Below are 13357 nucleotides of genomic sequence, written 5' to 3' on the forward strand. Positions count from 1 at the left end.
AATAATGGGGGTAGGTGTGTCAGAGACAATAAAATTGGCAAGGGATAGAGCAGGGTTTAGGGCTGTTGTACAGAGGGTCACAATGTGTCACAGGCAATAGCACATAACAACAACATTCACTGCAGCACTGTTCACAATCAGTAGATGAATGGATAAGTAATGGTGGTTCATACATATAATAGAATACTATTAAGTAATAAAGAAAAATGTATTTCCAAAATATCTTACAATGTAATGAATCTGGAGTACATTATGTTAAGGGAATTAAGTCACTGACAGAAAAGAAATGTGTTCTCACTTTTATGAAATTATATCACTAGGTAAATAAAAGAAACTAGTGTTCTTTAGTGGTTAGCCAGAGTGGAGATCGGAGGAAGAGAGGTAAGTACTCCCTAGGGGGCAGTCATTTTTTTGTTTATAGAAGTGGAAAGGTAGCACCAAACGCAGGCGAAGTTTACACAGCATGACTGATGTAAATGAAGCCAGTAAGTTGTATACAGAAAAAAATGGATGAATAGGCAAATGCTAGGTTGTGTACAGCTTTATAATAATTACAACAAATGCTGTCCTTAATTGGACATAAACATGGGATTGGATCTGTTGGTTTGGTAGTTGTCTTAATTATCTAGGGGTGCTTTAAAAGAAACACCACAAATGAATGACTTTGGCAAACAGAAGTTTATTCTCCCACAGGTAAGCTGGACGAAGGCTTCCTGTCTGCCTCTTTCTGACCTGAACGATGCCTCCTTTCCACAGCAGTGGGCCCAGGACTCCTTGGACATCTCCATGTGTTTGGGCATTTATCTCCCCCTGGATCTTGGAGGTTCCCCACAGGGGTCCCTGGGTCCATTTTGTTCCTTGATGATAGTCAGCTCTTTCCTTCTCTGCTTGCTTCTGTTTATATCTTGGAAGATAAAGATGATGCAGGCCACATCCTAGGGAAAGCTCCTTATACAGGATCAGGGCTGTGACCTGAGTAAGGGTTTTGCAGCCCACCCCCTGCCCCACTGCCCTAACAAGTGATGGGCTTACCACAGCATGGAGGGGATTATCTCATTGATAACTAACGACTTATATCATCACATAACTGACAAACCACTAAAAAATGTGACCCAATCCAGTTGACGCAAGTATTTTGGGGGGATATAGTGCAATTAGGGAGCCCTGGTATCCTAGTGGAAGAAGAAAGAAGCTGTGCTGCAATCCCAAAGACATGCAGTTCGAATCCACCAGCTACCCCATGGGAGATGGACAGGCAATCTCCCCCCATGCAATTAACTGCCTCTGAAAACCCACTACAGCGTCAGCTATGGTCGGTTCCAACTCGATGGTGCACAACATATGCAATTAATAACAAGTCCTTAGGGGATTTATGGGACAATTCAGTCAAGTGGCGTAACAGAGCTCTTAAAATTGTCTACCCCCTAAGATGCTGATTAATGTGGAGGGTTTATAAGCCTACAAGTGGCCATCTAAGATATAATTATTACTCTTTTCACACCTGGAACAAATGAGGAGGGAAATTCAATAACCAGAAAGTCCTGGAATTCAGGACTAATTGTCCACATGGTCCACTGCCTCTTTTATTTTGAGACCAGAAGAACTAGATGGTGCCCAGTTACCATTATTAAGTGTTGTAATCAGGAATATAATAAATGAATCCTGATTAAAGGGGAGAAGTGTGGGACAGTACTTCAAATTTTTCCAGAACTCAGGCTTACTGGACTTGCTGAGGCTTGAGGTGTCCCTGAAACTAGGGTCCTGAGTTGCTCTTCAAACTTTAACTTGAACCTATACCCTGAAGTCACCCTCAAACTAACATTTTAGCCCCAAGACCTTTAAAGATTGTCACCCTTGAATTTTGTGTTTCTTTATTTAAAAAGACAGACCAAAGGGTCATAGGTATTTTAAAGCACAGATGAAGAGTTGTGAGAAAGGGGAGGGGAATGAAGCAAATGGAAGTGAAAGTAGAACAGAAATAAGACAGTGCTTGACATCGTAGAGTGCAACCAGCCAACTTTGCTGATCACTATGTCTACGAGTTATGACATGGGAATGGATTTTGCTGTGTACAATTTCACCAAAAAGAAAATAAAATTTTAAAATAAACCCGGAGGGCAGTTCAACTCTGACTCACCAGGGGTTACAGTGAGTCAGAGTCGTGCCAATAGCAACTAGTTGAAGGTGTGACTGTAACCCTGAAGGCAGCAGGAACTGTGGACAGGGTGTGGTGCAGGGCAGCTGCATTTCAGCAAGAGCTTATACTGATGGTATAATTTTAAGTTGGTTAGAAAACTCTCATTGCTGGTAAGTCAGAACCAACTCACAGCTGGTCACCTAGCATGTATTCAGAAGAACAGGAGGACATTGCCCATCTTTCTCCTGAGGAGCCACTGGTGGGTTCAAACCACGAGAGCCACCGCCGAGAGGTTAGCTGGATAACTCTGTGCACGGTGCCACAGTGGTGGTGGCTGTTAGGAGCTGACTCATAGTGAACCCTCGGCGGGTTCACTGGCCGTGAATTGCACAGGAAGAGATTGCCCGCGTCTCTCCTGTGGAACAGCTGGTGGATTCAAACCTCCTGCCTTTGGGTTCACAGTGCAACTCCTTACCCACTAGTCCACCAAGTAGGTTAGAATCTCCTTAAATTTTTCTTTTTAAAATTTATTCATTATTGCACATTCCTACCCCTCTCTTAGTCCCCCCTTACAATGCCTCCCTTGTTCCAAATTGTTCTTATATAATGTATAATCATATATTTCGTTCAAACTGTTGTTCCCCTCATCTAGAACTTCTTTAAATTTTAATTTTTTCACCTGTCACAAGAATGTGAGAATTAAATGGAATTAATACCTGGGAGCTTTGAGGCATGGTCCATAGCCTGTCACACTACCAACAGAGAGAAGCAGCACCTCCTGCCATTAAATCCACCATCAGCCCCTCAGCAGGAAGATGGGTGGTCTCCTCCCCGTCAGTTATTCAGCCTAGTAAATAGTGATGCTCCACTGAGCGTTACTATGAGCAGGAACTGACTGGATGGCAGTGAGGGAACACCTGGGAATGGGCTGTGGCCACAGTAATGTGCAACGCAAAAACTGGCGCACGGAGTGTTTTTGAAGGCGCTGTGATACAAAGATGCAACCTGCACCCCTAGTCCAAGATCCTGCTCTCCACAAAGTAGGTGATTCAACTCTCTCAACCCCCCTCCCCTCCCCAACCCCGAGCTTCTCCATCTGTGAAATGGGATCAACATACCACAGGGCAAAGGAGCTACCAGAGTGTATCTTCACAGTCACTTAGCTGAACTGGAGTCAAAACTCCATGAGCTTCAATGTTTTAATAAAATCTTTGTGAAGATCTAAGGGGGCAGTGTTTACAGAAGGTCTCTGTACAGGATTCTAGAACAGGAGGTGCTTTGTTCACCCCAGTAAGAGGTGGTGCTATTGTTTCAGGAAATCCCTGAGTGTGCCCTCAGTGACTGAGGGTCCTTTAGGAGTGGAGGAAAGGGGAAACACTCCACCAAATCTATTTCTTCTCCCTGTAACAGCAGAAGTCTCAGAAGGCTAGTGCTGCTTCTCTTCTCTCCTGCCCTGCACCCTCGTGTGGTCACCGCTCTTCCTAACCTGTTCTGAGTCTTTCCCTCTGTCCCCCACTACCCTCCTTTAGCACGTGCAGGCACGAGCCATTCTCTCTGCTCACAATTCTTTCCTCCCTTGGCCTCAATGGTTACAGCCTCTCTCAAGTGTCCTCTTCACAGAGCCGGTAACAGGTCTTTATTAGTAACCCACCCTCCCCCCAAATGATGGAGTTCTTGTTTCTGTCCACAGCCCACTTCTCCACACTCCCTCTTTATGTTATCTACTCTCAAGGTTTGAGTTAAACCTCTATGTGAAGACTCCTCAATACCCTTATCCTGAGCCAAATCTCAATTCCCATCATCTTTTACACATCTATCCAAGCATTCCTAAAAAGCTCTCAAGTACACTCGAACCCAGGGTTTTCTCCACTTTTCCAACTTTATTCTCCCTACCTTGGCTAGAGGCCTAAGAAGAGCCATGATCACACACGCGGCAATGGGTGTTACTTATATACATACACTCCTAAGAGGGCCTGGGGGCGCGGTGGTAGGTTAAGTGTTGAGCTGTTCAAACTCACTTGTTCCTTACCAGGATAAAGCTGAGGCAATTTTGGAAGCTGGATAGAGAACTGCAAGGAATCAGAATCCACATGATGACAGGTTTTGTTTTTATGTGTCCCTGACCCTCACCTACCTGTAGATGCGTTCTCAGGATCTGTGGAAGAGGGCTCCCCCATATCCCTGTCCGCACCGTCACTGCCCTCAACCTTTCTCCCATCTGATTATTACAAGAGGTCCATGAGAGACACCTTTATTCTCCTATAATCCATCCTTCTTGCCCCAACCTCTTTTCCGCACACCGACAGTGCTAAAACAGAAACTATGTCATTCCTTAATGTTGCCTCCCCCATGAGAGAAAGCAAATGTGACGGCTCCTCAATGAAAAAAAAAAAAAGTCCAGAACCCTCTATTGTAGCATCTTGAAGCCCTGCTGTCCTCTCCTGCTCCCAAAACATTGTTCAAGTTGCCCCCTCAGTCAGAAGGGCTATCTTTATTGACCTGCAGCACTTGGGTCATGGATCTTCAGAGTCTAGGCCTGGGTTTAGCACAGGTGTGTGCAAATACCGCTTTAAGAAGTCCCTCAGGAGCCTCGATGATATAAGAGTTAAGTGCCCAGTTTAAATCCACCAGTGTCTCCATGAGAGGAGGGACCTGAAAATCTACTGTGGCAATGCTATCAGGAAGGGCTAGGCCCTGGAGAAGGACATCAAGCTTGGCAAAGCAGTGAGTTATCAGAAGAGGAAGACTCAATGAGATAAACTGACAGTGGCTGCACCCGTGGATTGAAACACAGCAGATTAGGAGGCAACACAAGACAGGGCAGGGTTTCATTCTATTGTCACTCTGAGGAGGAGTTAACCCAACACCACCTAACTGCAACATGAATGGGAATAAACGGAATGCATAACAACAGGAGCTCCTGGGTGTTAAGCACTCAATTACCAGCCACAAGGTTGGCAGTTTGAAGCCACCCAGAGGCATATGGAAGACAGGCCTGATGATATGCTTCTAAAGATCACAGCCTCGGCAACCTGTGTAGCTGTTCTATGGGGTTCACACTGGATCACCACGAATCAGAATTGACTTGGCAACAACTGGCAACCCAACTTTGTAAAACTGAAAAGGAGGGAAATTTTTCCTTTAGGGAATCAACAAATACCTAAACTCGCATCTATAATGTTTCCAAATCTATATCCCTCATGTTGTTGTTAAGTGTTGTCTAGTCAACTACAACACCTAACCCTATGAACACCTCGCCCCGTGCTGCACCAGCCTATCTCCACCATTGCTGCAATCACTACATCAATCCACCTCATTGAGAGTCTTCATCCTTCACAGACCCATCTCTCCCAGCATGAAGTCTTTTTTCAAGGACTAGCCGCTCGTGACAACATGCTCGGAGCACGTGAGGCTGTTTTGCCAGTCTTATCTTCAAGCAGCACTCTGGCTGCACAACCTCCCAGACTGGTTGATTCTTTGGCACCATACAGATCAGTGTAATAGATAAAATGAGCTGAGGCTCATTCTTTCGTGGAAAGAACCACGGTCTATACATGAGTTACTGCTCTCCTTCTGAGGCCCAGCTGAAGCCTTCATTTATTCACTTATCTACTCCTTAGTCTAAGTATCTCTAGGTGCCAACACTGTAGAGCTTTCCCCCAAATAACCCCAGGAAAACACTATGAGCTAGTGAAATGCATTCATGCCCACCTCCTCAGGGTAACTGGGAGATCTTGTGTGGAGGGGCTAGGTCTCCCAGCACCAGCTCTGGAGTGAGCTTTCCCTCTGAAAGGCATCCTGGAGCCTCTGCTGAGGACGACAGCTACCATCACTCAGGACATTCCTAGCCTTTACTTCCTCCCTTTGGGCCAGATAGGAAAAGACTAAGGGGTTTGTGAGGTCTTACCCTGGAGAAACAGCAGATGGTCACCTTCCTCGGGCCTCAGTTCTTCTCTCAGTGTGAGCCATCCCAGTAACCAGAGTTCGCCCTCAAAAGTGAAATCTAGGCCCCACCCCTTCCTTATTACACTTACCAGAAAGTGTCCTTCCTGTCAAGTCCGCCCAGGGCAAACAAAGCTGTGGAGCAAACTTGAGCAAGATGCTCGTGGAGAAGAGCCCTGGGATAGGTCAAGGACTTGGAAATATCCTCTCAGCAGCACTGAGGGTGTTTGTCCCACAATCACCAAGCAGGTTCTGAAGCAGTGGGGATAACAATGTCCCTAAATCAGGCTCTTGGAAAGGAGCAGGAGGATCCTAAGCAAGGAAATGTGCAGTACAATTGACAAGTTTCCAAAATGTGCAGCACTGGTGAGTTAGAGGCAGTGTGCAACCCAATAGGAACAGATGAGTGGGTGGCCAATGAGAGGGTGGTCAAGTTCAGCCTGGAAAAGTCACTAGCTGGTTAAGTGGGTCTGGACAAAGAGACCACATGGCATGAAACAGCAGTGCATTCATGGACATGGGTGACACAGTGATGGCCCTCGGGGATACTATGTCATGGAGCTGGCACACCCAGCCTGTGGAGCCCAGGCACGCAGCTGCAGGTGCGGAAAAGGTAAGCTCTCAGCCACCAGCTGTTTCTCCTGGGGTCCCACAGCTCATTGGAATCCCACTGATTTATGGCAGAAAACTAGATATGTGGCAACACTGTTTAGGAAATTTGTGGGTACTCTGGCTACTCCATCAGCCTACAATTATCCATTGACAGTAACGACATCCACGTGACACCTGGCTGGGGATCAGAGAAGTGATGCTGTGTCAGCGTGGGCATGACTAGACCTGGAACCATGCCAGGCAAAAGCCCTGCTACAAGATGACTGGGAAGTGGCCAGGTATATTTGCTCTGAAAAGGAGACAAAGCCAAGGGCGGGGTGGGCAGAATGGAGTGGCCTGTTGCCCACCAACTAGTCTGGGGACAATCCCAGTGTCTTCACCTCCCCAACCCCTTGACCTAGAAGCCGAATTAGGGTTCCAATCTCTCTCAACTTTGGTTGCAATAGAATATGGAACTGAACATGAAGAATCCAGCTGTTACTGCTGTGAATAGCCAAAGGGCAGTTTTCCGAGCCAGGGTGAGGTTGCATACCTGATAGGGTTCCGTGTTGGTTTCTGGAAATCCTGTGTATGTTTTCTTACAAGCAGGGGTCTTAACCTAGTTATTGTGCAAGGGAAGGTCTGTATGTGACAAGGTACGTGGAGGGGCCGCTTTAGCTGTGAACAGCTGTGGTCGTCCTGGCTGTGGATGCAGTTGCCGAGGCACAGTGGATGACAGAGGTTCTCTTCTGATACCAGATGGCTACTGAACAAGGGAAGGATGAGGCCGAAGAGCCCCGAGGGCCAGTTCCCAGCTGGCCAGAGAGCGGAGTTAACAAGGAGGCGTCACCTGGAGGGTTCTAGCAGCAGTTAGAAACAATCCCCCCCAACCTGCTATATGGGTACCCTGAATACCCTGTTCTGGGCTGCCTGTAGTCAGGCCTGTGAGGCAGAGAATTTGCCCACCATCCCCCCTCCATGCATTTCAACTCGATGTTGCAGCTCCTATACGCATCACCGCCTGCTGCTACTTCTTTGTGATGTTCTGTCTGGAAAGGCCCCTCTTTGCTCTCTCCAACCTTCTAAGTTGATTTTTTTCATCTTTAAGTAGCAGCTCTGTTGTCACTGACACTAGTAAACTCCCCTGAGAAGTCCTGTGGGTCCTGATCCCCACTGTGCCTTACTGAACCCACAGAACCACTGTGTATCACTACGTTTATAGCACTCTACTGGAACCATTAATGCACTTGTCTTCCCATGTACTAAAGGCTCCGTTTTAGAGACCATGGTCGAGTTTTAGACCTTGGGATAGGTATGGTTATTTGTGCTAAATGGGAAAGTTCTCCCCCAATCTCAATAGCCCAAGGCTTTTGAAACAAACAAACAAAAAAATAAAGCACCCTTCCTGCTACCTGATGCACGTGGTTTCTGCATACTCTCTCCTCTTGATTTGTATGTTCCTCCACCTTTCCATTGATAACTACCATTTATTACCTGCCTCTCTCCCAAATTTCCATCTGTTCCTCTAAAATGGAAGAACCATATAATAAGTAATAAAGTAACCCAAATTTGGAATTTCCAGTAAGGTATCAATTTTGTGGGTCAAGTTGGAGGTAGTAGGCTAGAGAGGACATGACCTCCAGTGTCAGGCAAGCCCAGGTTCAAATCCCAAGGCTTACAACTGTATGATCTTGAAATTTCTTGGCCTCTTAAGCCTCTCTGGCAACTCTACAGAGGACTCACAATGCTATATACCATGTTCAGAACAAAAGCTGCCTTTACGCACTGTCTCTGCAGGACAAATACTGTGGTAGGTCCTTTCTGCATGATTTCTTCATCCTTAGAACCCTACATGAGTTTACCTATTTTAAGGACAAGGATACTAAGTCTTGGAGAAGTAACTTGCATGAAAAGCAGGGACTCAGAATTGGGTTGACACAGCACTCTTCTATGTACTTTATCTCTTCAGTGTGTAATGCTCCTCCCTCAGGGCTCCTAAGACAGGGAGGACAAGACTAGACAAAAAAACAGCCTTTACCAAGGGCAGCTGAGGAAGGCAGGCGCAGAGGCTGGGGGTGGACTGCTGTTCCCTCGACTCCTCATTAGCTCAAAACTAAGCCTGCCCAGTCCTAGTAGGAAGGGCCACACCTTTTGTAGCTGACCCATGATCTAGGTTGGCTGCTCAATTCCAAGCTAAATAATTCATTTTCTAGAATCAGCCTTGTCACTTTTCTTATCTTCACGCAGAGAGATAAACATACTATTCCCTGTTTATGGAGCTCTACCTCCAATAAACTGTCATTTAATGAGAAAAGGCTAGTGAGTAACTGAAGGGACACAACTGATAAAATATCTTCCCATTAGAAGGAAAACAGAAAAAGCATCAATATTACAGTCAAAACAGAGCAACTTCTTTAGGGCCAAAGAGCAAGGGCACTGCAGTTTCTCTGTCATGGACAAAGAGTGGATTTACTTGTTCCTCTGAGCCTTTGTTTTCTTATTTGAAAGCCAGTCTACCTCACAGGGCCGCTCTGAGGAGTAAATAAAGGAAGACATCTTGCCTTGTTGTTAGGTGCCAAACAGAGCAAGGGAACATTGCATGATTTAAAATCAAGAAAGGTGTGATTTTAAAAACCGTAAAAGCTACTACCTTTATGAGACTGGCTATAAGGTTGGTATCATCCATACCAAGACAGACTATAGAAGGAACAAATAGTAAGCTCAGGTGCCTTCTTCTAACTCAAACAGCTTGTATGCAAATTGATCTACAAAAGAAACAGTGGGTTAAAGGCCTACATGTATCTTATATCCCAGCTCATTTTAATTTTAAAATAAAAGGTAGGTTTGTTTAGAATCAAGTCAGAAATCAGAAAAAGTCCAAGTGGTATCTATCCATCCTTGTCTAAACTGTCCCAAGGGTCTTCATGTTCAGCAGCTATCTCCCCCAGTCTTCACTGCAGCTTTAAACTGGTTCTGTTGACACCCTTCTTTGGTTGGGTCCTGTGGTAGTGTTTCTGTCATAGTGTCTTCCCCCCCCCCAGAATCTTCCCAAGCACTGAGGACAGACCACACCTTTGTTCTGCAATGGAAACTCCTAGACAGTGTGGTTCAGAACATATATTGCTTTAGTAATGTTACTGAAATAGAAACAACTTCCCACTGCTGCTATGACTTTTGGCAGTGAGCAGAACCAATCTATATTTCAACAGATGAATAAATCTGGTCATTTCCTGGCTAACCTAGGAAGAAAAAAAAAATAACTGCACAATAATTCTGAGTGCTCACTTATAAATTCCTATGAAGAATGGCAGGATAAAAGTCCTATTCTCTGACTAGGAATTTTGAACCAAAAAAGAGCAGTAAGAATGGTACAGATAGGTGGCCTAGTGGCAAGAAGCTGCACTGCAATCCCAGAGGAGTGCAGTTCAAATCCACCAGATGCTCTGCTGGAGAAGGAAGGGAAAATCTCCTCCTAGACCAGTCAGATCCGATTTGACGGTACACATACACACAAAATAATAGATAGATAGATAGAATGGTACAAATAGCAGAATAGTAGGATTAAACACACCAGCACATTCAAGAATAATGCAACTGAAGACTGAGAAGGAGACGATGTGCTGTTTAGAACTGTGCATTACACATTAAATGAAGATAGCGATATGCCAAAGATCAGTAATGGAATTCATTCAGAAACCTGTAACTTAGGAATCTGAGAATTCAAATTAAAAATATCCCACTAATATTGAATTCTAGCAAAACCAGGGCAGGCCGGGGGAGGGGGCGGGGGAAGGGGGGGCCCAGAATTGATAACGCTCCAAATCACTGGAATAATATTTCATACAAACATAGATAAATATATTTAACAATAAGTGAATTCAAGTAGACTGTTACAAAACAGAATACATAGTTGTCTGTATAAAACATAGAAAACATAAAAACCAGGATGCTGAATGGAGGTGCTGGTGGTGACAACTTCAGGGCTCAAACTTGCTCAACAATTAACTAGAGGCCACAGCAGCTTAATGAACATGGCCCACTCCTACTATTGAGAGGTTTAGTCAACCTCCTGACCCTGAACATTTAGCGTTTTCTCCTTCTTCCTCTGCCTGCGTTGGTCCGTGCCCGGCTACCTGGTCCAGCAGTAAACTGATTTTTGAAGTCTACTAAGCAATCAGTGGCTTCTGAAATGGAAACAAAAGACTTGATGGGGGAATTATTTCTGTCGAGATGTTCAAGGGAACTCTGCACCTCTCTACTGTAGTTTGCCTCTTCTACCCCTGGTGAGGGAACTCTGGAAAGGAAAAAAAAAAGTTGATTTAATAAACATCTACTAATAAATACCAAGCATTATTGCCCCTACACCAGAAGTTTTCACATAGATTAGTTCCTATCATCTCTGTAACAACTCAACTGGATAAGTATTATCATTTCCTTTTCACCACTGAGGGCACTGGGAACAAGTGGGTTGGGGCATACACCTAAAGTCAGGAATTTAGGCAATAAGAGAGTAAGGATCCAAATCCAAGTTCTCAAGCTAGAAAAAAAACCCAAAAAACAAAAAAACCAACAACCAGGCTAGACGACTAAGGTTGGGTAGGTGTAGAAAAAGGGAGTAAGACACAGCTTTTGCTCTGCTTGTTTTAGCATCAAGACTGAACTGAGCTATCCAGCTAATTCTTAGCCCAGATATGGGAGGACCACAAAGCTTTTCAGAAAAAAGCCACATCGATCTGATTCCTACTTCAACGGTTTCATTATCACACTACACCTAAAAGACAGGACCAGGAGGCATATAGTCTTCAGAACTGCTGACTGCCACCCTTTCTTCAGTGCACACCCCAATTCACCTTAAGCTTCCTGTTTCTGATGAAGTGTTCTTTATCTCAGCATCTGTGATAAGAGGGGGAAAAAAGTAGTAATGTTGACAGTAGTGTTGATCATCATATCCTTCTCACTGATCATGTACTTCCTGTGTCCTGGGCTCTGCTTTTTATCAGATCCCCAATCTCCAAACCAATGGAATGTGAGTTTTAGCATCAACAAATTTAGCAACCAACTTCTGAATGAACAACCAATGAATAAATCTACTTCAAATCTGAACTTGGGGAACAAGCCACTTTCAAGCAAACTCTACCACCTGCAGAGATTCACAACCTGCTTATCGAGAAGCAGAAGGATGTGAGGTCCACAGAGGCTGTCTTTTTATAGTTGTCAGAAGGCAAAACAGATTTGCTTGGTAGAAATGAACTATTAGAATTATATGGCAAGTAAATATCATGAAGCTTAAGCAAAAGCTTCTTTTCCATTTGTTTCTGGTATATTTAACAATAGTAACTAACTAATAACAATAATAATAACAGCAGCTCACATTTAATATAGTTTGCTTAGGTCATGTATTATGTTTGAAGCACCTGTATGATTAGGGGTTAAGTAACTTCAGGTCAAAGAACAAGATGTGGCAGAGCCAGAATTCAAACACGATCTGACAATGTTCTTAACCAATCCACTCTACTACTCCCAAAATAATAGACCCAAAGAGTTGGAGTTACTTCCTACAAAACCCGTCAGCAGCACAGGCTGGGACAACACTGAAGGTGGCATAGAAATGATGCACATCTGGTTCCACACATTTGTCCTGTAAGAGGTATTTTTTGGGCTTGTGACAGTCCCCTGTGTTTTGGACATGTTTGAACCCAATTCAACAGGCAATCTGATCCCAGGCTTTAGAAAAAGCCTTAAATTAAAGTAAGACAAAAGGTCCCCAGTTGCATCACTTCTTGTTCACTGCCTTCAAGATGAGTACGACTCATAGCAAGCCATGAACAAAAGGCCTGAAGCCCCTCTACAACTATCAACATTTATCAAAGTTCATAGAGTTTTTGGAGGCATGTTGTTTAGGAAGTGGATGCCATTCCTGCTTCCAATATATCACCTTACTTGGGGGAAATATGACTGAGATCATGAAAAGGTAGTTGGCTGCATCAAATGTGTACCCACAATCCCAACAGAGAGTTGTCAATAGCTGTCTTCACAGCAAGGTAGAGGCAGATTCTCACCTGCAGATTGGTGCTCAGACTGTTCCAGGAGTGTGAGGAGTCGGCCTTCAGTTTGGCCTCTTTTCTGTGACAGAGCGAAATGGATAAAAAGGTTACCACATAGCTAAGAGTCTAAAACATAGTTTCTCTGGCACATATCACACTTGTCTCTATAAAAGGTGTGGGGAAGAAGACCTAGGAAATCCTCTGCTTTCTAATAAATGTAAGTACACAAGTAAAAAAAAAAAGGGTGATGAATAAAATTCATCTCCATGAAACAAATACTGTCCAAGAGATAAGTGAAATCAAAGATAATTCAACAAAACCCAGCAGCTTTGACTTGTGATAGATTAGGAGATTTAAACTTGAAATCAGGAGCTTCAAGGTAGCTTCTACAGGCAGTGACGCCAGAAGAATAAACTGGTTCTATGGTATAAACATTTACCTTACCTATGAGCCTCATACCATCTATTCCTGGGGCCTTATTTTTTTGCTATTTCCTTCAAAGCAGCTTGAACTTCTGCCTTCATCACCATAGGCTCTGGCTCATATGCTATTTCATTAAATTCTTCTGTATTTGCCAATTCCTTTCTATATAATGACTCAGTATATTCCTTCCATCTTCTTTTAATACTTCCTGGATCATTTA

At 44.2% G+C, this 13357-nt stretch overlaps 2 protein-coding genes across 2 annotated transcripts in view; both read right to left on the reverse strand.

Annotated features, from left to right (window-relative positions):
* HK3 (hexokinase 3 (white cell)) overlaps window positions 1-4314 on the reverse strand; it is a 23077-nt gene extending 18763 nt beyond the window's left edge. Inside the window, exon 1 of the mRNA XM_006884435.1 lies at window positions 4272-4314. Coding sequence (XP_006884497.1) covers window positions 4272-4314 — 43 coding nt within the window. The remainder of the gene's footprint in view (window positions 1-4271) is intronic.
* Window positions 4315-10753: 6439 nt separating this feature from the next.
* The window catches only part of UIMC1 (ubiquitin interaction motif containing 1), a 156146-nt gene continuing 153542 nt past the window's right edge, over window positions 10754-13357 (reverse strand). Inside the window, exons 11-13 of the mRNA XM_006884436.1 lie at window positions 12730-12793; window positions 11521-11563; window positions 10754-10964 (exon numbers count right to left, since the gene is read on the reverse strand). Coding sequence (XP_006884498.1) covers window positions 10754-10964; window positions 11521-11563; window positions 12730-12793 — 318 coding nt within the window. The remainder of the gene's footprint in view (window positions 10965-11520; window positions 11564-12729; window positions 12794-13357) is intronic.

This window comes from Elephantulus edwardii, unplaced genomic scaffold, assembly GCF_000299155.1.
Source record: "Elephantulus edwardii isolate Elephantulus edwardi_28Jun2011 unplaced genomic scaffold, EleEdw1.0 scaffold00033, whole genome shotgun sequence".
Lineage (NCBI taxonomy): Eukaryota > Metazoa > Chordata > Mammalia > Macroscelidea > Macroscelididae > Elephantulus > Elephantulus edwardii.